The sequence below is a fragment of the Urocitellus parryii genome, chromosome 14 (genome assembly GCF_045843805.1).
Source record: "Urocitellus parryii isolate mUroPar1 chromosome 14, mUroPar1.hap1, whole genome shotgun sequence".
Taxonomy (NCBI): Eukaryota; Metazoa; Chordata; class Mammalia; order Rodentia; family Sciuridae; genus Urocitellus; species Urocitellus parryii.
In genome coordinates, this window is record NC_135544.1 from 16,713,507 (window position 1) to 16,736,701 (window position 23,195).

General features: G+C 45.7%; 1 protein-coding gene across 1 annotated transcript in view; it reads right to left on the reverse strand.

Moving 5' to 3' along the window:
- The window catches only part of LOC144250063 (forkhead box protein L3-like), an 81,604-nt gene extending 68,173 nt beyond the window's left edge, over nt 1-13,431 (reverse strand). The window contains exons 1-2 of the mRNA XM_077792454.1: nt 13,336-13,431; nt 12,953-13,222 (exon numbers count right to left, since the gene is read on the reverse strand). Coding sequence (XP_077648580.1) covers nt 12,953-13,222; nt 13,336-13,431 — 366 coding nt within the window. The remainder of the gene's footprint in view (nt 1-12,952; nt 13,223-13,335) is intronic.
- Nucleotides 13,432-23,195: the final 9,764 nt, after the last annotated feature.

The window sequence follows — 23,195 nt, forward strand, 5'->3', positions numbered from 1 at the left end:
TGCATAAATACTGAAGCACATGAATTGTGCTGCTCATCCTGATGATCCGTGCTGTTCTGCCTGTATCATAAAATATCACCCAACTCTTGTCTGTCTTGTACAGAGGTTGCCCAGCATTGTAGGCACTAGAAACCTTGACTCCTCCATTACAGAGTTGGCAGGATGCATAGCATGGATCTGCAGTGCATGAAAGCTCTTAGTCAGTTGATGACTCGGAGGACATTTGAGTTCAGTACCTGCAGTTTTCATCATTGTCCTCAGTCTACTTTGTGCATCTGCAACTTGAAGGCATAGCCCACTCACCTACAGGGTGATCTGGTGTAAAAGCTATGATGGCACTGTCACTGAGTTGACAGAAGCACCTATTGTAGAAATTTAAATTAATTACAGGGAGAAACCAGAAGAATTCCTATAAATAGTTAACAATTGAAATATTTTGTATGCTTAAAAAATTAAGTAAAGGAGAAATATTTTCCTATGAGTACTAAATTTCAGGAATTGGGATAGAGATGCTAAGCGGTGTATTCCATCAAGTAAGAAAAGATCCGGCCTGCCAATGGCATTGTAGGAAAGCCTTTGCCCAACTGACACATTTTGTCTTTCAAAATTAATTCTTAATGGTAGATGTCATCCAACTTTGTGACATGGAACTAACTCGTGCATCAGTGCTTGATACAACAAAAGAACAAGGTTGTGTGGAAATCCAGTCTGGCTCTTGAATGTTCAGTCACCTTCTTGGCCGTGGTAATGGAGGCTGTAACAAGCCTTGGATCAGAGTGAAAACTCCATACCCACCCTCCTTTCCCTGAGCAGGGATGGTCTTTGTTTACTGAACAAGAAGGAAGCAGCTGAGGTGGAGAGATTGTCTGGCCTTACAAACAGCAGTTTAGAAGGTGACTAGCACCACCATGAGAGGAAAATGCAGCCATGTTGCATCCTCGTGTTCCCATTCACAGAAGCCACACAGGGCGGCACATATATCTGGCTTGTTTAGTTCTTGATGTCAGATGGAGAGGCATTTCTCTTTCACAGCAATCAGCCACTGCAGGACTTGGGTGGTCTCCATGTGGAACACATCTCCACCTTGCATCCTTTGTTACTTTGAGGAAGTTGGAGTTCCCTGATGGGCCAGTCCAGGTGGTGAGTTCATTCCTTTGGCAAAGGATGTGAGGCCTGCAAATGGGAAGGAGTAGAAAAATCAGAGTAAGAAAGACACTTCCAGGGAAAAGAACATTTTGTTCCTAATATTTTCTATTTAGTGATTCCATCTTGTCCTCTGTCAGAGCTAGCTGCTCAGGTATATTTATTCATAGTTCAAAGCTAGTTGATGGCAAGTATCAACACATACAAGCCTTAGCCTAATTAAAAATGGTTAGCTGAGTCAAGATGCTTCAAGATGATGATGAGAGGAACAGAAACCAAAGTCAGCATCTTATTAAACCCTTGTTTCTTTCAGACCTTTTCAAAAATTGAATTTGATATTTTTCAGTAATTTAGGGGGAATTGAACTTCACTGAACTTCCTTTAAATGAAGGGACAGGGTTAGTGCTGAAGATGAACTCAGAAATGGAAGACACAGGGTTAGTGTTTAAGAGGGAATCAGATATTTTGAAATATCTGATGCCTAATGGAGCTATAGCTTGAATAAGATTCACAATAATAAATTTAAATTTATCCTCAGAAAATCACAGAATTTGGAAAGAACGTATTCATATAGTATTTTTTGGCATTGCTAAGCACAAACAGGACTCAAATCTTGCATTTTGAATTGTATTACAATATGTTAGTTCCTTTTAAAATGTACTTTTCATACTAATTTTAAATAATTGGTGAAAATATCTCTTCTTTGCATTTTTTGCTCTATATTTATTACATGATTAATTTCAACTTGTTATTTCATTGTCAGGGTCCTACAAGACAGTTGGCACACATGGTTACTGAATGGATGGTAGCATATTTTGAATGCCTAATTTGTGAGGTTTCCTATAAGAAACTCTTCATAAAGCAGTTTGTAAGCCTCTTTTCAGCACGTCCATGTTGTAAAGTTTGTTGAGTATACAGGAAAATCATTATGGATTTGGAATCAGATTTGAAATCACCTCTGCTCTTTCTTACCACTGAGTGGCTTTGGAAGAAAAGTAACCAAGCTTCCCTCCGTTAAGCTCATTTTATAAACCTGTAAAATGGGACTCATAATATCTAGTTCAGAGAATTGTGAAACTTACATAACATGATGTGATGTTTTGCACAGAGTGTATGACACTATAAAGGTTCTATGTAATAGAAAAATATTTTTAAGCAAAATATTTTATGCTACAATTGGTACGCTTTGCTCTTGAGAGAACAAAGAACTGGACATTACCATTGGAAGAACAATCAATCCTACTTAAGTACTCTGATTGAAAATGAAAACTGTTGGAGAGTGGATGTAAAAGAGCAGCGTCCTTATTCCCTTGGTGCTGCAGTGCTCTACTTTCAACCTGTGATGGGCTGAGTTCTCTGCAGTTGGTACTGACCCTGAATACTGATCCTCTCCAAGGACAACTGCTATATTTGATAACAAACACCCCACCTGAGGATCAGAAAGCCAAACCCAATGTGACTACTCATGTCCCACATGTTAGAAAGGTCTTCCTCCAATTGAAATTAAATGGAATGTTTTCGAGAAATAGAAAGCTGCTCTACTCCAGCTTCTTCAATATAGAGAATGTGAAGCAAAGCAAAGCATAGTGTACAGAGTCATGGAAACGGGCACCTCAGGGTTCTCATGAGGACACACACACATCATGGAACAGTTTTATGATCAACGTCATGGTGCTATCAAACTCTTGACAACTTACATAACTTCATTGCTGCCCTGTTTCTGGCCTGCTCACATTTCCTCCGGTAAAGCCCAATTCTGTTTTTCTATGTAAACACAATCTGCAGTCATTGTTACATCAGTTCCAATCCATTGTTATTTACTCTTTATAGTAATTTTAGATATTTTTTACTCTGCAGGATTTTCAAACTTTAGAAATACTCTTAAGAGAATTCCATATGGGAATTCTTTCCTAATTGATCTAGCCAATCTTGTTGAACTAATCTTGTTGAGCAAACAGCTTTTAAAGATTTTTAACACATCATTAATGAGGGAGACAGGTCTATATTATAATAGTTGAAAGATTCATCTATACATGTGAAATATTGAAGTGTGTTTGCAAATGAATGCCAAGCTTTTCTTCCTAGTGGGGGAGGGAAGACGACTGAAACTGCCTGGACAAACTTTATTTCCTGTCTCTCCATGAGAGTTATTTGGAATGTCTAGGAGGAGTCACAGACTTTTCACATTTTGCCACATGTACTTTCTCTTGCCTCTTTCCCTAATTCAACCTTTCTGAGCAGTTTGAGAAGAGTATTTGTGTCTCCTACCCCTGTGCACTTAATGCCTTTACTCTGCTGTGAATTGTCCAGGACAGCACATTCTCTACCATAACCCTGGAAAATTCCTACGTTCAGGAAACTAACATTGACACAATACTTTTCTCTAGTCTATAGCCCAATTTCTTAGTTGTCCTGTTGTCATCATCCATGCTTGATTTAAGTCCAGGCTCCCACAGTTCATACACTTATCACATCTCTTTAGTCTCCTTTATACTTTCAGAAAATTTTCAAGTTTGCCTACTTCTGAAACTTAGAGACAAAGACTGTGGCATTTCTGTGTATGTGTGTGTGTGTGTGCGCACTTACACATATGCACTGCTTCATTGGTGATTATGTCTTTAGCTATTATGTCAAAAGCCAACAAATCGCAAATATGTGTCACCAGGCCTACAATATAGAAATAGCTGTCCACGTGTCTGCCCTGCTTACCAAATTGAGTCAGTCTAAGAACTTGGCAGGCAGGAGGTGACTAGAACTTGACAGCCTTCGAAGGAGGGGTCGTATCCATGGGCTCTTCACTGGCAGCCTGGGAGGTTGGTGGTGCAGAGGCCTTCTGTGCCAGGGGGGAGGCCGGTGAGTGGTCCTTTGTTAGGAGCCACAGCAAAAATATTGATACAGGCACCTTTGGATTTTATTGACTGCCAGCCAGCAATTCACATTCATATGGTAATTGGACTCATGCTGTCTAGCTGGGCCCATTTTCAGGACTCAGGTTACTCATGTCACTCTTGTAATGGGAGAGTTCCCATTGGTTGGGAAAGGATGGTAGGAGGGTGTTCCGGGGGAAGGGGAACCCCCCCCCCCCCCCCCCCCCCCCGCTCAGGTAGAACACACACGTGGCGGACCCACCTGTTAGGGGACGCACACGGCCTCTCTCTAAATAAAACTTTGTCTCAGTTTGACTGGCTTGTGTTTTTGTGCCCAACCCGGTTGCAAGATTGCAAGCCCCTGTGCACTGACAGCTCAGCAGGGGATCGCTCAGCAGGGGTGCCGCAGGCAGTGCTCGGCAGCAGGAGCAGGACTCAGCCGGCCCGGGGCCCGGGCAGTTTGCGGCAGTCCTTCACTCGAAGCGTGGTGACTGTGGGGGCATTGGGAAGAGAGGCTCTTTGCTGTCCAGCAGGGTTCCTAGATGCAGGCTGAGGGGTGGGTGGTGGGACAATGGAATGGGACAGATTGGGGTTGGGTTGGGAGAACTGAAGGGTTGGGGGGCTGGGGAGGACTGGTCCCTTTGCTGGCTGCCTGTGCTGCCTATGGCCATGGACATTGCTGTCACTGGATGCAGAAGAGGACAAAATGACCGCCATGGAAGGGGGAGTGGTGCCATGGCCGTGTCCTCAGGCAGCACAGCGGAATTCCGGGAAAGGTGAGCCGATGACATGGCTATTAGGGTGGGAGGGACACTCCTAGTGGAGAGCTGGCTCTGGGTATTGGGGTTTGGGGTGGAAGGGACAGGAGTGGGTCTTGGGAAGGAATGAGGAGGAGGAGGAAGAGGAGCAGCAGGAGGAGCAGCCAAAGGAGAGGGAACACTAGGAGGAGGAGCAGGAAGGGGAGGAGGAGGAGGAGGAATAGGAGCAGGAGGAAGTGGAAATGTTGAAGGGGGAGAGGGAAAAGGAGGAGGAGGAGGAGGAGGAAAAGGAGAAGGGGAATGAGGAGGAAGAGACGGAGTAGGAAGAGGAGAAAGAGGAGGAGGAGGAGGAGGGGGAAGTGGAGGAGGAGGAGAGGGTGGGGGAGGAGGTGGAGGAGGAGGAGGGGGAGGAGGAGCAGGAGAAAAAAGTGAAGGAGGAGGAGAAGGAAATGGAAGAGGAGGAGGAGGAGGACAAGGAGAAGGAGGGGGAGGGGGAGGAAGAGGAAGAGGAGGAGGAGGAGGAGGATCGACGCACATGGGGGTTGGGGATTCCATTCTGGAAGAGGTAGGATTGGAGGGGAAAGGGACCTGGGTAAGAGGTGTGGGAAGGTGAAACACATTAGGGGTAATTCCAACCTGGGGACTGGGGCTGAAGGGAGAAGGAGGTTTCCTGGGAAGAGGCAGTGGAATATTAGATGAGGGGGAAGGTGGAGGGATGGGTAGGTTCAGGGGCCCAGCAGGCTGGACTTCCATTGGGATGGGGGAGGGGTCAGTGGGTGGGGGGAGGGGGCCTGCATTCCAGGTAGGGCCTGCAGGTGGGGAGGATGAATGGACAGTGGTGGTGCGGTCCTCCAGAGCCTCTCTTCCGCCCTGGGCGACCTGTGTCTCAGGCTCCACGTGATGACTTCTGGCACTGTGAACCCTCCTGTTACTTCTGGCACTCTGAACCATCCTTGGGGTGCCTTTGGAACATAAAAGTGGCCGCTTTGCAGGTGGGGGCAGCCCATCCTGATGCCAGGGAATCAGTGATGGCAGGGCCACTGGCATGAGCAGCTTTCTTTTAGGCGGCCTCCTGGAAGCAGCAGTTAGTGAGGGCCAACTCTGGGATGGAACCCAGGTCGGCTTCAGGCCCTGCTCTCCCTGGATGGATGGGGAGGCAGACAGGCAGATCCACTTCTTGGGAGACACGGGGGGGCCTCTCGGGAACACTATTTCCCTCTGGGGGCCACGAACTGGCCTCCAGGGCACTGAGGTCTCCCCGAGTGACCTCCTCCGTCTTCTCCTCCTCCTTCTCCTCCTCCTTCAGCTTCTCCTCCTCCTCCCCCTCCTCCCCCTCCTCCTCCTCCTCCTCCTCCTCCTCCCGGTGGATCTTGGTTTCTTCTCCCTGTTCCTGGGCCCTCCGCTCAGCTGCCTTCGATGCACCAACAGGGCAGGGAGCAGCTGTCATGGGCCCCTCAGCTTGGTGGATGAGCTGAGGAACTGAAGGCAGGAGGAGTGGCCAGCGCCCAGGAGGGGGGACCCCGACTGCTGTCCAGGGGCCGAACATCCGGGAGTTGTTCCTCGATAGCAGCGGCTTTTTAGGGATTGGCCCCCAGGACACGGGCAGCAGGATGCCCCTAGAGAGGAGCGGGCCTCTGGCCCTGGCAGCAGCAGGAGGCCCCCGAGGTGGAGGTCGGGGATCCTGGAGGAAACGCCTGCTGGCAGGGCTGGGGGGAGAGGCAGGTGCGGCGGGGTGGTCCCTGTGAGGAGCGGGGGCCTCCCGGGCGAGGCGGAGGGGCGTTGGATGGGCCACCAGGGCCCTGCGGCGCAGCCTGCGCCCGCACTGGCTAAGAAGACTGCCCATGGAGGGCACTGGGGCTCGTCACTGGAAGACAGAAGTCCACCCTGGTCAGCACAGAGCAGCTTGGCTGAGAAGCCAGCTCCTCCTTGGACCAAAGGCTGAACTCCAGTTTAGCCCTTGTGACGGTTGGATGGAACCTGTGACGCAGAAAGGACTTGAGCCAAGGCGGTTGGTCAAAGGAAGGCTCCAGGGTGAAGAGACCCCCACCCCCCCTTGGTCTGAGCTCAGGCTCCTCCTGACACTGTGCTGCTTCTTCTCCCACACCCACCACACAGTTATCCTCACCCTCCAGAGGGTCATTCTGAGGCTGCTTTCCTCTGGGTTACCTAGGCAGTCATTCCACTTGGCTCCAAAAGTATCTCCACGGTTCTACTGGACATGACTGTACCCATCCAGAGTCAATGAGTTTTATATGACAGTAGATGGTATTTGGATACATCATACATAAATGGAGTATAACTTCTCATTCTTCCAGCTGTACGTGTTGTAGAATTACACTGGTCATGGAATCATATATGCACATAAGCTCATAATGTCTGATTCATTCTACTATCCCTCCTACTCCCATGCCACCTCCCCTCCCTTTGTCTAATCCAAAGCCCTTCTATTCTTCCTTAGGCACCCTCCCCCGTTTTTGTGAATTAGCATCCACAAATCAGAGAAAACATTCAGCCTCTGGTTCTTTGGGATTAGCTTATTTTGCCAATGTCATAATTTTGTTTTTTTAGTATGACTGAGTAATAGTCCATTGTGTATATATACCACATTTTCTTTTCCATTTCATCTGCTAAAGGGCACCTAGGTTTCTTCCATAGTTTAGCTATTGTGAGTTGAGCTGCTATAAACATTAATGTGGCTGTGTCACATTAAGTCATTCAGGCATAACTCAAGGAGTGGGATAGGTGTGTTTCATTTTGCAATTGATGGTTTTGTGTTTGCTTTTCTCTCCTGGTCACTCCCTATCCAAACATAAAGCAAGTCCAACATCCTTGTGTTTTCTCATTAAGAAACAGTGGAAAAGGCACCATTCTGACTTTGACACTCACATTGGCTGCTTCCACTGTGGACCAGTGTAGGGACATGCTCTTCTAGGTGCCCCATGGTGCATGGTAGTCTGCTGTCCCTGCTGCCTATTGCATCACTGTGACCACACCCAGCTGTGACCTCTGCTGGACCCTGCACTGCAAAGACCCATGTTGCTTCCACCTTGGGATCAGGAAATGGAGAAGGCAGGCAAAGGATCAGAGGGCACAAACCCCATTCCCTCTGGAAAGGCGGGAAACAAAGGGACAGGTGTCTGTTTGTCACTGCCACAACATGCTCCCCATCTTCTCCTGTCGGGTACAGTGGTCCACATGCTGGACTTACAGTCGCCAACACCCTGTCACACAGCCCGGTAGCCAGCTGCTCTCATCCTGTGGAACCTTGACACGGCTTAGATGTGGCAGCTGCCACCACCCTGCATCCTTGCTGGGACACTTGTCTACACCTTTGGGACTATTGGAAGTAAGATTATCTGTGGAAGCCATGTCCCACCCCACCACCCAATGCTGCTTCTGTCACCCCCTGATTCGGTCCCTGCAGGTGTCTTGGTTGCCCAGAAGACTCTGCTTGACCAGTGCAACAGTCCCAGGCACCAAGGAGGTTTTCTAGGACACAATTACTCCATTTGTCCCCACCCACAGTGGAAGTACTTCTGATGCCCCCACTCTTTATTGAGGAACAATTCTCCCATACGTGACAGCTCGGAGAGACGAGCCCAGTAAGCTTGTGCAGCCTGGCATGGCAGTGCAAAATGGGGTCCAGCAGGCAGGTCCAGACTGTGTGCACAGACCCACCCTCCTGTCATGGACCACACAATTCCTCCTGCGCTCACTGGGCCATTCTGACACCGCTGTTCCATGTACTGCCCACCCTGTGATCCAGGATAGGCCCCGCTAAAGCCTCTGGCAGATGAATTTTAAATGTTTTATGTTCTTTTTAGTTATACATGCCAGTGGAATGCATTTTGACACATTATAGGTACATGGAGTATAACTCCCCATATTTTGGCTGTACATGACGAGGATTTACACTGGCCATGAATCCATACGTGAACATAGGAAAGTTACATCTGGTTCATTCTAGTGTCTTTCCTTTTCTCATCCCTTTTCCCTTCCCTTCATTCCCGTTTGTCTTATCCAATGAACGTCTATTCTTCCCTCCCCACCCCTTTATTGTGCATTGGCATCCACATATCAGAGAACATTCAATCATCGTTTTTGGGGATTGGCTTATTTCATTTAGCATGATAGTCTCCATCTCCAGTTCCATCTGCTTACCAGCAAATGTCATAATTTCATTCTTTATGGCTGAGTAATATTCCTGTGTGTGTGTATGTTTGTGTGTACGTATGTGTATGTGTGTGTATTTTTTTCCATTCATCTGTTGAATGCCACCTAGGTTGGTTCCAGAGCTTAGCTATTGTGAATTAAGGTGCAAAAAATATTGATGTGGGTGCATCCTTATGGTATGCCAATTTTAAGTACTTTGGGTATATGCCAAAGAGTGGGATAACTAGTTCAAAGGCTTGTTTCATTGCAAGATTTCTGAGGGATTTCTGTACTACTTTCCAGAGCTTGGGAGGTTGAAGCAGGAGAATTGCAAGTTCAAATCCAGTCTCAGCAATTTAGCAAGGCCCTAAACAACTTTGCAAGACTCTGTCTCAAAATTTGAAAACAAACAAACAAACAAACAAAAAGCGCTGGGATATGGCTCAGTGTTAACCTCCCATGGGTTCAATTCCTGGTACTAAAACAAATAAAAATAATGTTTCATAAATCACTTCTGAAAAAAACTCTCGTTAATTTTCTTAACTGGTGTTTTAAGATTATGTCCACATACAAAAACATGTCAACCATTTGACACCCAGAACAATATTCTGCCTTCAAAATGCAGGAAATCTTGTTATTTGAAACCCTAATGAGCTTTAGGAGACATTATTCTAAGTGAAAACAGCAAATGTAGAAGGTCGTGCTCTGTGACCTCAATGAAGTGTGGAATCAAAACCAGTTGCTCTGTAAAAGCAGAGAGCAGGATGGTGGTTCCCAGGAGCTTGGGGTTTAGGAAAACAGGAGCTGTTACCCAAAGAGTACAAAACCTCAGTGATGCAGCATGAGCCAATTCTGGACATCTGTCCTACAACTGGGTCCCCACAGTGAATAACACTCTGTTGTATGCTTAAATTTGCTGCTCTGTGAGCTGGGGTTATGGCTCAGTTGCAGAGTACTTGCTTGGCACATGTGAGGTCCTGGGTTCAATCCTTAGCACCACACAAAAATAAATAAAAGAAAGGTATTGTGTCCAACTACAACTAAAAAAATTTTTTAATTGTTCTGCTTGAAAGTGTTCTTCTCACTACACACACACACATATATGAGTGGGTGGATATGTTAATTAGCTTGATTACACTAATCATCAATGTACAAGATACATGTATATCACATGGTACTTTTATTTTATTTTATTTTTAAGCAGTTGTTATTATACTAATGTATTAAGACAAGTACAAAATAACCTTGTAATCAGGGTACTGTATCAGTCAATAACAAAGGAAAGACCACTACAGTATGAAGAGATATACAAATGACTCAAGTATACAGCTTTCATAGTTAACAGACAATTTTAAATGGGAAGTTGGTTTCCTTTACAAATGGTAAATTTTCTTGAAATAGGAAAAATAATATACAGTGCTCTAAGCATGAATAACAATTCCTGCCATAAATACAAGTGCCTTGCAGAAACCCCATGCAAATTTCAATTCCATTCTCTTTAGGAGTGTGACACTGTAGCTGACTTACCAGCTCAAACACTAGGTCAAGGGAAGCCTCCTCAATTTTGTCCTGGAAGAGCTCAGTACTCAATTTATCGCTCATGTCCCAATGTACTGAATTATAAGCCTGTTGTCTTGAAAAATCCCTGGAATATAATCAATCCATTACAATGTATATGCAGTCGGGGCTAGTAGGAATATCACTTGAAACTGATTGTGAATGTTTTCTCTGATAAGTAGATACTGATCCATAATGGGGGAGGGGGCAAGGGAGGAGTGGATGAACTTTGGATAGGGCAAAGGGGAGGGATGGAAAGGGAGGGCCACGGGGGTAGGAAAGATGGTGGAATGAGATGGACATCATTACCCTAGATACATATACGAATGATGTGACTCTACTTTGTGTACAACCAGAGAAATAAAAAGTTGTGCTCCATTTGTGTACTATGAATCAAAATGAATTCTGCTGTCATGTAGGACTAATTAGAACAAATAAATAAATTTTTAAAAAAGGTCAGTCTGGAAGTGCCCTGCGGTCGAATGGACCACTGTCTCACTCGTGGTTTCTGGTGGAAAGCTGTGATTTGGAACCGCTTTTTCTGGAACATCAGTGGAAAGATGGGCTTCTGGTAGTTGGTCCCCCACAGGAATCAGGACAGATACACCATTTTCTTCTGTTGGACATGATGGATTAATCTCCAGAGGTTTCATTTCCATAGGTTCATGTAAACTGCTCTCATCACCACTCTCGTCTCTAGATCTAAAATCCCCATGAACTGATCCAGATTCTAGCAAAGTGTTTAACATTGGTCTCAAGACCTCTTTGAGTTCCCAATCTCTTCTGATCCTGCTTTTTCGTAGAACAGTCTTCAACGGAGTGATCTTCTCAGAGTCTCATTTGGCATGAAAGGTCATCAGGACAAGAGGCAGGCTGCACTGCACTGTCTGGCTCAGGTTCGGTGGTTTCCATTCCCATAATGTGGATCAGCTCCAATTCCTCCTCAGGGTCTAAAAACCCTACCAGAAAAGGAAGAAAGATGATCATTTACAAAATGACAATTGAATCCCATTCATTCATTAAAATATTTTGTGTTGGTTGGTGACTAAGTCACTGAAATCACTCCTCCTGTGCTCTGTTTATTCTCTACCAGTCCATTTTAACTTTTAAGAAATGAAGGCTCCAAAACAGCACAAGCTATTCAAAATCAAAGCACAGGTAAAGGCAGGTGAGAAAGAATGACTTTGAACAGGACTTGGCAATTATTTGTGGACTTAACACTTTGTAATTCTGCTGGGTTATGAATTTGTATCATAAGGCCAAGGTGGGGTAGGACAGGAGACAGACATAACTGTGTCTAGATGAAGATAGCAAGGAAAACACATCTCAGTTTGTGGTTCTCTTTACAGTTGTTTATGTATCATCGGCTTCATGAGTTGACAAAAACTTGGTTTCTTTGTGAGGGGGAAAAGTTCATCAAATGAAAGATAAACTTCAAAATTAAGTAGTGAATTTGGGGTATGAGTATATACAAAGAAAACAAGAGACTCTCAATTGAAGTGTTACATGGGATAAAGTCAGAAGCCTGTTAAACATTTCTATATTCATAAAGTTCCAATATACTCCAAGAATGTGAAAGGCCTAGTATGGCAATTGCCAGAAAAACATTACCACTACTGAGAAAGAATACCAGGTTTTCAGCTTCAGCAGTAACCACACTGCATACTGTGTTAAAAACCAAACAGGACTCCATTATAGGTAAAGGCCTCATTTTTGTCTTCAGAAAAGTTACATATGTGCACTTTAAAAAGCCAGTAAAGGCATATTATAGAAAGGCAGCATAAAATACACACAAAATTTCAGATACTAAATGAACTCCCCAAAGAAATTAAAATGTTCTTGCAAGAATCAGAATCCTTGAACAAAAGTGAAATTTGAGAGTATTGGCTGAGATTATGCCAAGCAAGAAAGATAATGAGCAATTGATTCTCTTCTCTTTTCCTCCAAACTGAAAGGACATGTGAAGCAAAAGCCTATGCCTTAATCAAATATGCATGGAGGTGTCCAGTACAGTGCCCAGCACAATGCACACAGTGGATGTTCCATACATATTTCTTAGCTGAATTAATGAAGAAAAAGGCATGCATTAAATGCTAAGTTTTGGGTTGCTTTTAGGTCAAAAACAAAAACTGAATTTTGAGAAAAACATTAAAGTCCTAATTGGAGAGATTCATAATTGATCTATAGAAAGTGAATAATCAAACTTAGAAACACAAATCACAAAGCATGGCACATGACAAAGTGTTTGCCTAGGTACAAAAGGAAGAAGTGGAAAAAGGAGCTTTCAGAGTGAGTGGTCATCCTTAGGGAAAGCTTCCAAAGCAGGGACCTGACACAGACAGAAATCAACCAGGAGGCAGCCAAGCAAGGCCTGTCCTTCATCCTCTGGTGCTCCTGCCTGGAGGCACAACTGGCACAGCCCGCGGTGTTCCCTCTGCACCACCTGAAGCCCACGCATGCTCACCGACCACTCACCTGGCCCCCACCCCGCGCCGGCGGACAGGTGGCTGCAGGTTCCCTCAGGTGCTCAACCGCCGCCCCTACCCAGCTCCAGGGCGCCCCAGGCGGCAGGCCGGCCTGGGTGGGCCGCGGCACCCAGTCCCCATCAGCGGGCACCACAGGGACGAAGGTAAGGAAGACACGGGTTGCTGCGCGCCATCCCCGCCCGCCCGCCCGCCGCGGGTCCCAGAGGCTCCTCCTGGAGGACACCTGCCCGCAGCCCTGGCGCGCGGGGCAGGCAGCGTCCTAGCGGGAAAGAGGCGCCCGAAGTTCTGGTTCAGCCACCAGCTTCCAGCTGCCTCGGGCCGCGGGTCTCAGGCCGCGGAAATGGCCGCCTCGGCCGGTCCGGCTTTGCACACCTGCCGGCGACGGGCGGAGCGTGAGGCCGGGCCAGTGGATGCCGTGCCCGGGCAGCGCAGGTAGCGACCAGAGCGGGACCTGAGCGGCACCGCCATCCCGCAGGATCCAGCCGTCCAGGCTTCCCTTAGCGGTCGCGGGCGCTGGGAGGGACCACGGCCGACAGTGCGCCCCCTGCTGGCTGGTCGGCCACTCAGCCGCCAAGCCGCCAAGGAAAGCGCAGGACTCTGCAGCTATTTCCAATCTAAGGCTGAATGTTCGCTCTGATAAGTGGATGCTGATCCATAATTGGAGAAGGGGGGATGGAGGAACTTTGATGGGGCAAAGGGAGGGAAGATTGAGAAGGGGGAAATGGAGGCTGGAGAGATGGTGGGATGAGATGGACATCATTACCCTAGGTCCATGTAGGAATGCACAAATGGTGCATCGCGTACAACCAGAAAAATGAAAAGTTGTGCTGCAATTGTGTACAATAAATCACAATGCATTCTGCTGTCATATACACCTAATTAAAATTAATTAATCAATTTAAAAATAAATCAGCATACTACAAAAAAAAAGAATTTTAAAGCTCTCTAGAAGCACATGGAGTTAACAAGGAAGCCAAATGATCATAAAATATTGAGAAAGAACAGTGGGGACTTGACAGGACTCCACAATGGGCAGGAGGAGTGGCGAGATGGAGATGCTGCCTTTGAATTGTACAGTGCGTTTATTATGTTTTAACCCATTGGTAAATTCTCCATCCCACGTTGATTAGCAGGGCTTTAGCTAGAGAAGCCAAGGCTCCACTTCTCATGCCCTACTGATCCATGCCTTTATATTTCTTTGTCCACCATAGATCATGTCCCAGCAGCAACTCTGTTTCTTGCCACAGTCTGGCTGGGCACAAATCACGAGCCACTGTAGCAGGAACAAACTTTATTTTTGAACTGCAAGAAAAAACCTCACACAGGCTCCTGGGGAATCCTCCCGAAAAAGCCATGGAGGCTCCTGCAGGAAACCCCAGCGGGAAATAGCTCCCCGGGAAATCCCTCCTCCTGCACTTCGCCAACCAATGGGAACTCTCGGGGAATCCCCGGAAATCCCCATGAGAACTCAAAATAGCGCAAGAAGTCCAAAATAGCGGGAGAATGCAAAAGTAGCGGCAGAGGAGGATATTAATGCCTCGCCTGTCAATCAATACTGTTGGCAAAATGCCCAGGAGCCATACAGACTCGGCTGTGGCTCTCAGCAATCTCTGAGTGTTTTTCTACCACCCCCAACCACTCCAGCCCTGTGTCCATACCCTGCTGCCTGAGAAATCTTCAACCAGACCCATGTATTGACACTTACTCTACGTTCATGTAGAACATCCTGTGGATCTCACTGAAGAGCTTCCAAATTAGAGGCATAGATTCCTGAAACTCCAAGTGGAAGAGCCTTTGTTCTGATTACACTATCTTGTGGAAGGCTTCTGATTGCACAGAACCCAGGGAGAGTGAAAGACCCCAACCACTGGAAGTCAGAAAGTGAGGGAGCACACCAAGTTGTCCAGAGATCAGTTTATTTAGCATAGGTAGAAGCATCTGCAGCAGGAGTGGTGTGGTTCTAGGGACCTATATAGCCCCTAAGGGAAATGTGCCAGATTACAATTGGCCAGGTGATTGTAAGTGCCTGTTGTCAGTTCCATATTGGGCTCCTGGGCTGCTGCTGGTGGATCTTTGGCGGGTTCTTTGGGCTGGCTTTTCCTCCTAATCAGCAAGAAGGATCTGGAAGCCTAGAGTCCTAGAGGTGGCTGCCATTGTTGGGCGGTGGCCCATCCCTGACCTGACTCTGTGCCCAACAGAGGGCCTGACAACACAGAAGTCAGAGCAAGAAGATGCTGTGTGGCCCAGCATTGACTCAGCAGTAGGAGCAATGGCAGAGCCACTCCGTAGCCACCTGGTGTTTGTTTCTGTTTTGTATGATTGGATCCTGGAGAGTATCTTTGTCTTCAGCAGTGAATGGGATGACCCACTAGACAGTCACACACTGAAGGTAGGACACCAAGGGAGCAGGTCTCTGTAAGAGCTGGAGGACACTGCTGCTTTTGAACCTGGGGAGGGAGTTTTGAATCCAAAAATATATGTCTGAATGCAGGTCTCTTTATAGTTTTCATATCTTAATGACCTTGTGTCAAGAGATCTGATTCCATGACCTTTGAGTGTGCTGTGTTACCACCTTTTCTAGCTCTATATGGAAAGTTGACCTTTGTCAGGAGATGAGCTCATTCTCTCCTTGTCACCCAAACATCTAGCCTTGGGCTCTGATTGGTGATGACCTCTTAGGCAACAAGCCCAGGAGATCTTATTTGGGATGAGTGTTTATTTCTGCCTAGACTCTTTCTGCTCTGCAACCAATTACCTGGGGATGGTCATCTAAGAGAAAGAGAAATTCCTTTCTCACACCTCTGGAGACCATGGAGTCCCAGATGCAGGTGCTGAGCATTGGACTGCTGAGGGCATTCTTGCTGTGTCTGTGCATGGCAGAAGGCAGGAGGACAGGGCACAGGGTGGGGGTTGAACTCTCACAGGCACAACCTGGAGCCAGGAGACAAAGTTCTGTCATCTGTCAGGTGGAGGGAGGGCAGTGCACCCACTCTCTGCAGGTTCAGGATGTGCAGCAGCATCACCTTCTCTTCCTCACCGTCAACATCTGGATAACAGGGCACGGCGAGGACTGGATAGTTCAGGAGTGTTTTGTCTGGGATGAGTGTGTGTACCCCACCACTGTGGGGAGATGAGGGGAGAAGGAGAACCTCCTACACCAGAATCCAGTTTACTGGAAGAAGGAGATGAGAGGATACTAAGAGGAAGAGGGGAAGTGTGAGATTCGGGGGCTGGATACAGAGTAAGACAAATGGGTGCCCATGTTCTAAAGTGCCGGGCTCACTTTTTTGGCAGATGATGTAGGAAGAAACCAGACACACTGAGGGGAGCTCCGCAGAGGCTGCTACTGTGTGAGCTCACAAGTGGAGACAAGAGGATGGGACGATCCACGTATTTCATTGAAGCAGCCTCAGAACACTCTCCCAGGGAATCCATCACCACTCCCTAGCTGCTCCTCCTGCTGCCAGGATGAGGCTCCGTGTCTCCTTTATCCAGACGCAGAGGCTGCAGGTGCTGCTGGCACCAGGGTGTGTGACTGGGGTGGGGGGCTGCCCACTGTGTCCCTGATGGAGATGCCACTAGAGAGGTTCAGTCTCTTACTCTGCAGGGACTGACAACCACTCTGCCTGTCCAACCCCAACTCATCAGGGCCATGGTCAGTGAATCACTAGGTGTGGAAGGACTGGGAAAACCTGGCCTTCAGAGTCTCCCAGGCTCCTCCTGCAGGCAGGACCACCCACTGCACCCAGATTTGCAGCCCTGTGGGCAAGCAGTCCTGGCCTCAAGCAGGGACAGTATGGCTTCAAGGACGAGTGGGACACATCCCAGTCCTGGAATCCCTCAGCTGCTGTGAAGCCTCCTAGGACCTGGGACACATTTCTCAATCTGAGGATTGAAGGACGTGGTGTGTCAAGATATATATCACTTTTTGCACATATGCCACATTCAACCAAGTCCAATACCTATTCATTTCAATGCAGTACTCATGTGGAAGATCAGGATTGTGGTGACTTATCTTCCTTTTTTCCCCTTTTGTGACTGAGAATCAAACAATATAAATATAGTCAGTTTTTTTCTTTGTTTTACTTTTTCTAATTTTTTCTAATTAGTTACGTATGAGAATAGAATGCATTTTGACACATGACTCATAAATGGAGTATAGCCTCTCATTCTTTGGTTTGTATGTGATGTAGAATCATACTGGTCATGAAATCATAAGCCGTAATTTCATTCTTCTTTAAAGCTGAGTAATATTTCATTGTGTGCATATGCCTCATGTTTTTATCCATTCATCTGTTGAAGGGAACCTAGGTTTGTTAAATAGTTTATCTATTGTGAATTGATAAATATTGATAAACTTTGATGTGATTACATTACTGTAGTCTGCTGATATTAAGTGCTTTGAGTATAAACCTAAGAGTGGGATAGCTGGGTCAAATGGTGGTTTCATTCCCAGTTTTCTGAGGGATCTCAATACCACTTTCTATAATGTTTGCACCAATCCGCAAGGCCACGGGCAATGTATGACTGTACCTTTTCTCCCACAGCCTCATCAACATTTAATATTGCTTGTATTCTTGATAATTGTCATTCTGAATGGAGTGAGATAAAATATTAGAGTAGTTTTGACTTGCATTTTTATAACCACTAGAGGTGTTAAACATTTTTTCATGTATTTGTTGGTTGATTGTATATCTTCTTAGTTAAGTGTCTGTTCTGTTCCTTAGCCCATTTATTAATTGAGTTATTTGTTTTTTGGGTGTTGAGTTTTTTGAATTCTTTATATATTCTGGAAATTCTCTATCTGAGGTGCATGTGGTAAAGATTTTATCCCATTCTGTAGGCTCTATCTTCACATTATTGTTTTCTTTACTGAGGAGACAGTTTAGTTTGAATATATCCCATTTATTGATTCTTGATTTTACTTCTTGTGCATTAGGATTCTTGCTAAGAAAGTCAGTTCCTCGGCCAACATGGGACTACTTTTTCTTATACTAGACCCAGGGTTTAAACCTGGGCTTCATTGTGGGCCCCAGGACTTGAATGAGCACTTCAAAACCAGCTTGAATGAGCACTTCAAAACCAGCTTTCCCTCCAGGCCCAGCAGTGCAGGTTTCAAGACCACTTCATGCCTGAGAGGGAAGCTGGCAAATGGGAAGTCTGGATATGATGTCCCATATCCAGCCCACCTGTGACAAAGTCCAAGCCTGTCCTGGAGACTCTAAACCCCTGCACTGCACTACAGGAAAGCCTAGCCAGCTGTTGAGTGATGTGCACAAGGGCATCTGGGTTGACATCATATCCACAAGACCAAGCAGCCCATTGCTGCTATTCAGGGTTGAAGGGTTGCTGAGTTCAAGCCCACAGCCTGGGCTGAGCTTCCTGGGTGGGTTACACTAATTGAATGTGTTATATCACTTTGTTTGGATTGTATTTATACACACAAACTCAACATAGACAATGCAGTGAATGATTACTCCACTTAGGAGGAGTTAACTTAAGAGACTATAACATATATACAGTGAAAACTACTTTCGTTATACACTCTTAACATCCCATAATTGTGTTAACAAGTTCTTTCTGAATTCTTTCTAAGTTTTAGGTTCCCAAGGTCTACAGGCATGATTTGTGATCTTTTGGACGTTTTCAGATATTTGTATGTCTGTTTACATTCCTTTCTCCCTTGTAGAATTTTCTTTTCTTGTATTGTCTAGTATTTTTCCTTAAAGTGATCTCTTTTAGTTACATTCAGTTTACTGCTCTCCCAGAGCATTCTTTATAACTGCAGGTTAAGTTTTTAGGTTACACCTCAAACTTTACATAGTTTCTATCCTTCCTGATGGAAATCACCCCATTAGTTAGGAAAACCACAGTATTTCTATATCCTTTATTACCTTATTGTCCTCTGATGTCTCCTAACATAACCACACTTTTATATATGAAAATTAGTTACTTCCTCCAAACTAAGACAAAAAAGATCTTTATTGTCTCCAGTCTCTGTCCCTGTCACCAAGGGAATTATGATAGAGTGCTTAAACACTGCAATTCTTTTAGACTTTTGTTTCCTAGAAGCATTACCCTCCCATTAGTCTGAAATTACTTGAAAGTAATGGCCATATTTATTTTGCTCATCACCAGTTTATAGGTAGTACCATGCAGAGAATATACTCAATAAATACTTATGAGTAATTACTCTTGACCTTCACATTGCATGTGGCGTTAGTGTTGTAACTACTACTCTAGTTGTATCCTCACATTTTATCATAATCATCCTCTTCCAGAAATGATATGTTCAAGAAAGACTTTTGGTAATTGTTAATACAAAACATAAAATAGAATTTGAACAGATAAATTTATTTTCCCTCACACTTTGAAATGGAAGAGAAAGAAATTACCATAAAAATAAACATAACTTTGACAGATTTTATTATAGCAATCTAAAAATATTATTTACTTATATATTTAGATCAAAATCATAGGGAAGCACCCAAATATATAGTTCTAAGTAAACTAAAATGAAATTTACAATCCACAATTAATTCCTAAGTATTGATATGACAGATGAACTGATGAAATCTTATTATTAATCTGTTTTTTATTCAGTTTAGTAGTATTATCTTAAGTTTATTGAGCAGTTATTCTTGTTGCCATACTGGAATTAAAGAGATGAAGCTAATAAGATGTAAGATCTTTGAATTAGTTTATAAAACACACCCATATTTTATTAAAAGTGAAGAATGTTAACTTTTCTCATTTGCAAGTTCTGCTTTACTTCCCCAGAAATAAAAAAAAAATCATAAAGGGAATAAATGACTCATGGCCAAAACATCTAATAAAAATTGTGATCAGTCTTTCAAGAATTTTTTTCCTGACACATGAATTTTTCATGTGGTAGTACTCTTTTTGTGCACTTTACAGTGGAATGGAATTTGAGCATGAGTATCTTTTCTTCTATTCTGCAGTGACCAGTAGTCTCTTCAGAAGACAATGAATGATATGGAGGGTCTCACTGAGACAATAAAACTACCGTTCCTCCTTTGGTTGAAGCTAATGCAAAAAAATAAACAGTGTGGACCAGTCCTCATGGCAGTGTGTCTGATTTTCTTTTCCCCTTCCTCCACTTGGGTGGTCTCCCTATGGAACACCTCTCCACCTTGCATCCTTTGTTTCTTTGGGGAAGTTTGAGTTCCCTGATGGGCCAGTCCAGGTGGTGAGTTCATTCCTATGGCAAAGGAGGTGGGGCCTGCAAATGGGAAGGAGTAGAAAAATCAGAGTAAGAAAGACACTTCCAGGGAAAAGAACATTGGTTCATAGTATTCTCTATTGGGTGCTTCCATCTTGCCCTCTGTCAGAGCCAGCTGCTCAGATATATTTATTCATAGTTCAAAGCTAGTTGAGGGCAAGTATCAACAAATATTCAACAAGCCTTAGCCTAATTCACCAATGGTTAGCTGAGTCAAGAACCTCATTCTCTTGGTGCTGCAGTGCTCTGCTTTCAACCTGTGATGGTCATACTGACCCTGAATACTGATCCTCCCCACAAGGTCAACTGCTATATTTGATGACAAATACGCCACCTGAGGATCACAAGGCCAGACCCAATGTGACTACTCATGTCCCACATGTTAGAAAGGTCTTCCTCCAATTGAGATTAAATTGAATCTTTTTGAGAAATAGAAAGCTGCTCTACTCCAGCTTCTTCAATATAGAGAATGTGAAGCAAAGCAAAGCATAGTGTACAGAGTCATGGAAACGGGCACCTCAGGGTTCTCATGAGGACACACACACATCATGGAACAGTTTTATGATCAACGTCATGGTGCTATCAAACTCTTGACAACTTACATAACTTCATTGCTGCCCTGTTTCTGGCCTGCTCACATTTCCTCCTGTAAAGCCCAATTCTGTTTTTCTATGTAAACACAATCTGCAGTCATTGTTACATCAGTTCCAATCCATTGTTATTTACTCTTTATAGTAATTTTAGATATTTTTTACTCTGCAGGATTTTCAAACTTTAGAAATACTCTTAAGAGAATTCCATATGGGAATTCTTTCCTAATTGATCTAGCCAATCTTGTTGAACTAATCTTGTTGAGCAAACAGCTTTTAAGGATTTTTAACACATCATTAATGAGGGAGACAGGTCTATATTATAATAGTTGAAAGATTCATCTATACATGTGAAATATTGAAGTGTGTTTGCAAATGAATGCCAAGCTTTTCTTCCTAGTGGGGGAGGGAAGACGACTGAAACTGCCTGGACAAACTTTATTTCCTGTCTCTCCATGAGAGTTATTTGGAATGTCTAGGAGGAGTCACAGACTTTTCACATTTGGCCACATGTACTTTATCTTGCCTCTTTCCCTAATTCAACCTTTCTGAACAGTTTGAGTAGAGTATTTGTGTCTCCTACCCCTGTGCACTTAATGCCTTTACTCTGCTGTGAATTGTCCAGGACAGCACATTCTCTCCCATAACCCTGGAAAATTCCTACATTCAGGAAACTAACATTGACATAATACTTTCCTCTAGTCTATAGCCCAATTTCTTAGTTGTCTTGTTGCCATCCTCCATGCTTGATTTAAGTTCAGGCTCCCACAGTTCATACACTTATCACATCTCTTTAGACTCCTTTATAGTTTCAGAAAATTTTCAAGTTTGCCTACTTCTGAAACTTAGAGACAAAGACTGTGGCATTTCTGTGTATGTGTGTGTGTGTGTGTGTGTGTGTGTGTGCACGTACACATATGCACTGCTTCATTGGTGATTATGTCTTCAGCTATTGTATCAAAAGCCAACATTTGCAAAGCACATTTTACCTCAAAAGTAACATTGGGAAAAAATAGAAAGCAGAAATCAAACCCCAAATATGTGGCACCAGGCCTACAATATAGAAATAGCTGTCGACGTATCTGCCCTGCTTACCAAACTGAGTCAGTCTAAGAACTTGTCAGGCAGGAGGTGACTAGAATTTGACAGCCTTCGAAGGAGGGGTCGTATCCATGGGCTCTTCACTGGCAGCCTGGGAGGTTGGTGGTGCAGAGGCCTTCTGTGCCAGGGTGGAGGCCGGTGGTGGAGGGGTCGTATCCATGGGCTCTTCACTGGCAGCCTGGGAGGTTGGTGGTGCAGAGGCCTTCTGTGCCAGGGTGGAGGCCGGTGGTGCAGAGGCCTTCTGTGCCAGGGTGGAGGCCGGTGGTGCAGAGGCCTTCTGTGCCAGGGTGGAGGCCGGTGGTGCAGAGGCCTTCTGTGCCAGGGTGGAGGCCGGTGGTGCAGAGCCTTCTGTGCCAGGGTGGAGGCCGGTGGTGGAGGGGTCGTATCCATGGGCTCTTCACTGGCAGCCTGGGAGGTTGGTGGTGCAGAGGCCTTCTGTGCCAGGGTGGAGGCCGGTGGTGCAGAGGCCTTCTGTGCCAGGGTGGAGGCCGGTGGTGCAGAGGCCTTCTGTGCCAGGGTGGAGGCCGGTGAGTGGTCTTTCACTGGCATTGTGGTCACCGTGGGGGCATTGGGAAGAGAGGCTCTTTGCTGTCCAGCAGGGTTCCTAGATGAAGGCTGAGGGTGGGTGGTGGGACAATGGAATGGGACAGATTGGGGTTGGGTTGGGAGACCTGAAGGGTTGGGGGGCTGGGGAGGACTGGTCCCTTTGCTGGCTGCCTGAGCTGCCTATGGCCATGGACATTGCTGTCACTGGACACAGAAGACGGCAAAATGACCACCATGGAAGGGGGAGTGGTGTCCATGGCCATGTCCTCAGGCAGCACAGCGGGATTCTGGAAAGGTGAGCCGATGACATGGCTATTAGGGTGGGAGGGACACTCCTAGTGGAGTGCTGGCCCGGGGTATTGGGGTTTGGGGTGGAAGGGACAGGAGTGGATCTTGGTGAGGAATGAGGAGGAGGAGGAAGAGGAGCAGCAGGAGAGGCAGCCAAAGGAGAGGGAACACTAGGAGGAGGAAGAGGAGGAGGAATAGGAGCAGGAGGAAGTGGAATTGGAGAAGGGGGAGAGGGAAAAGGAGGAGGAGGAGGAGGAAAAGGAGAAGGGGAATGAGGAGGAAGAGAAGGAGTAGGACGAGGAGAAGGAGGAGGGGAGGAGGAGGGGGAAGTGGAGGAGGAGGAGGAGGAGAGGGTGGGGGAGGAGGGGGAGGAGGAGGAGAGGGTGGGGGAGGAGGGGGAGGAGGAGGAGAGGGTGGGGGAGGAGGGGGAGGAGGAGGAGAGGGTGGGGGAGGAGGGGGAGGAG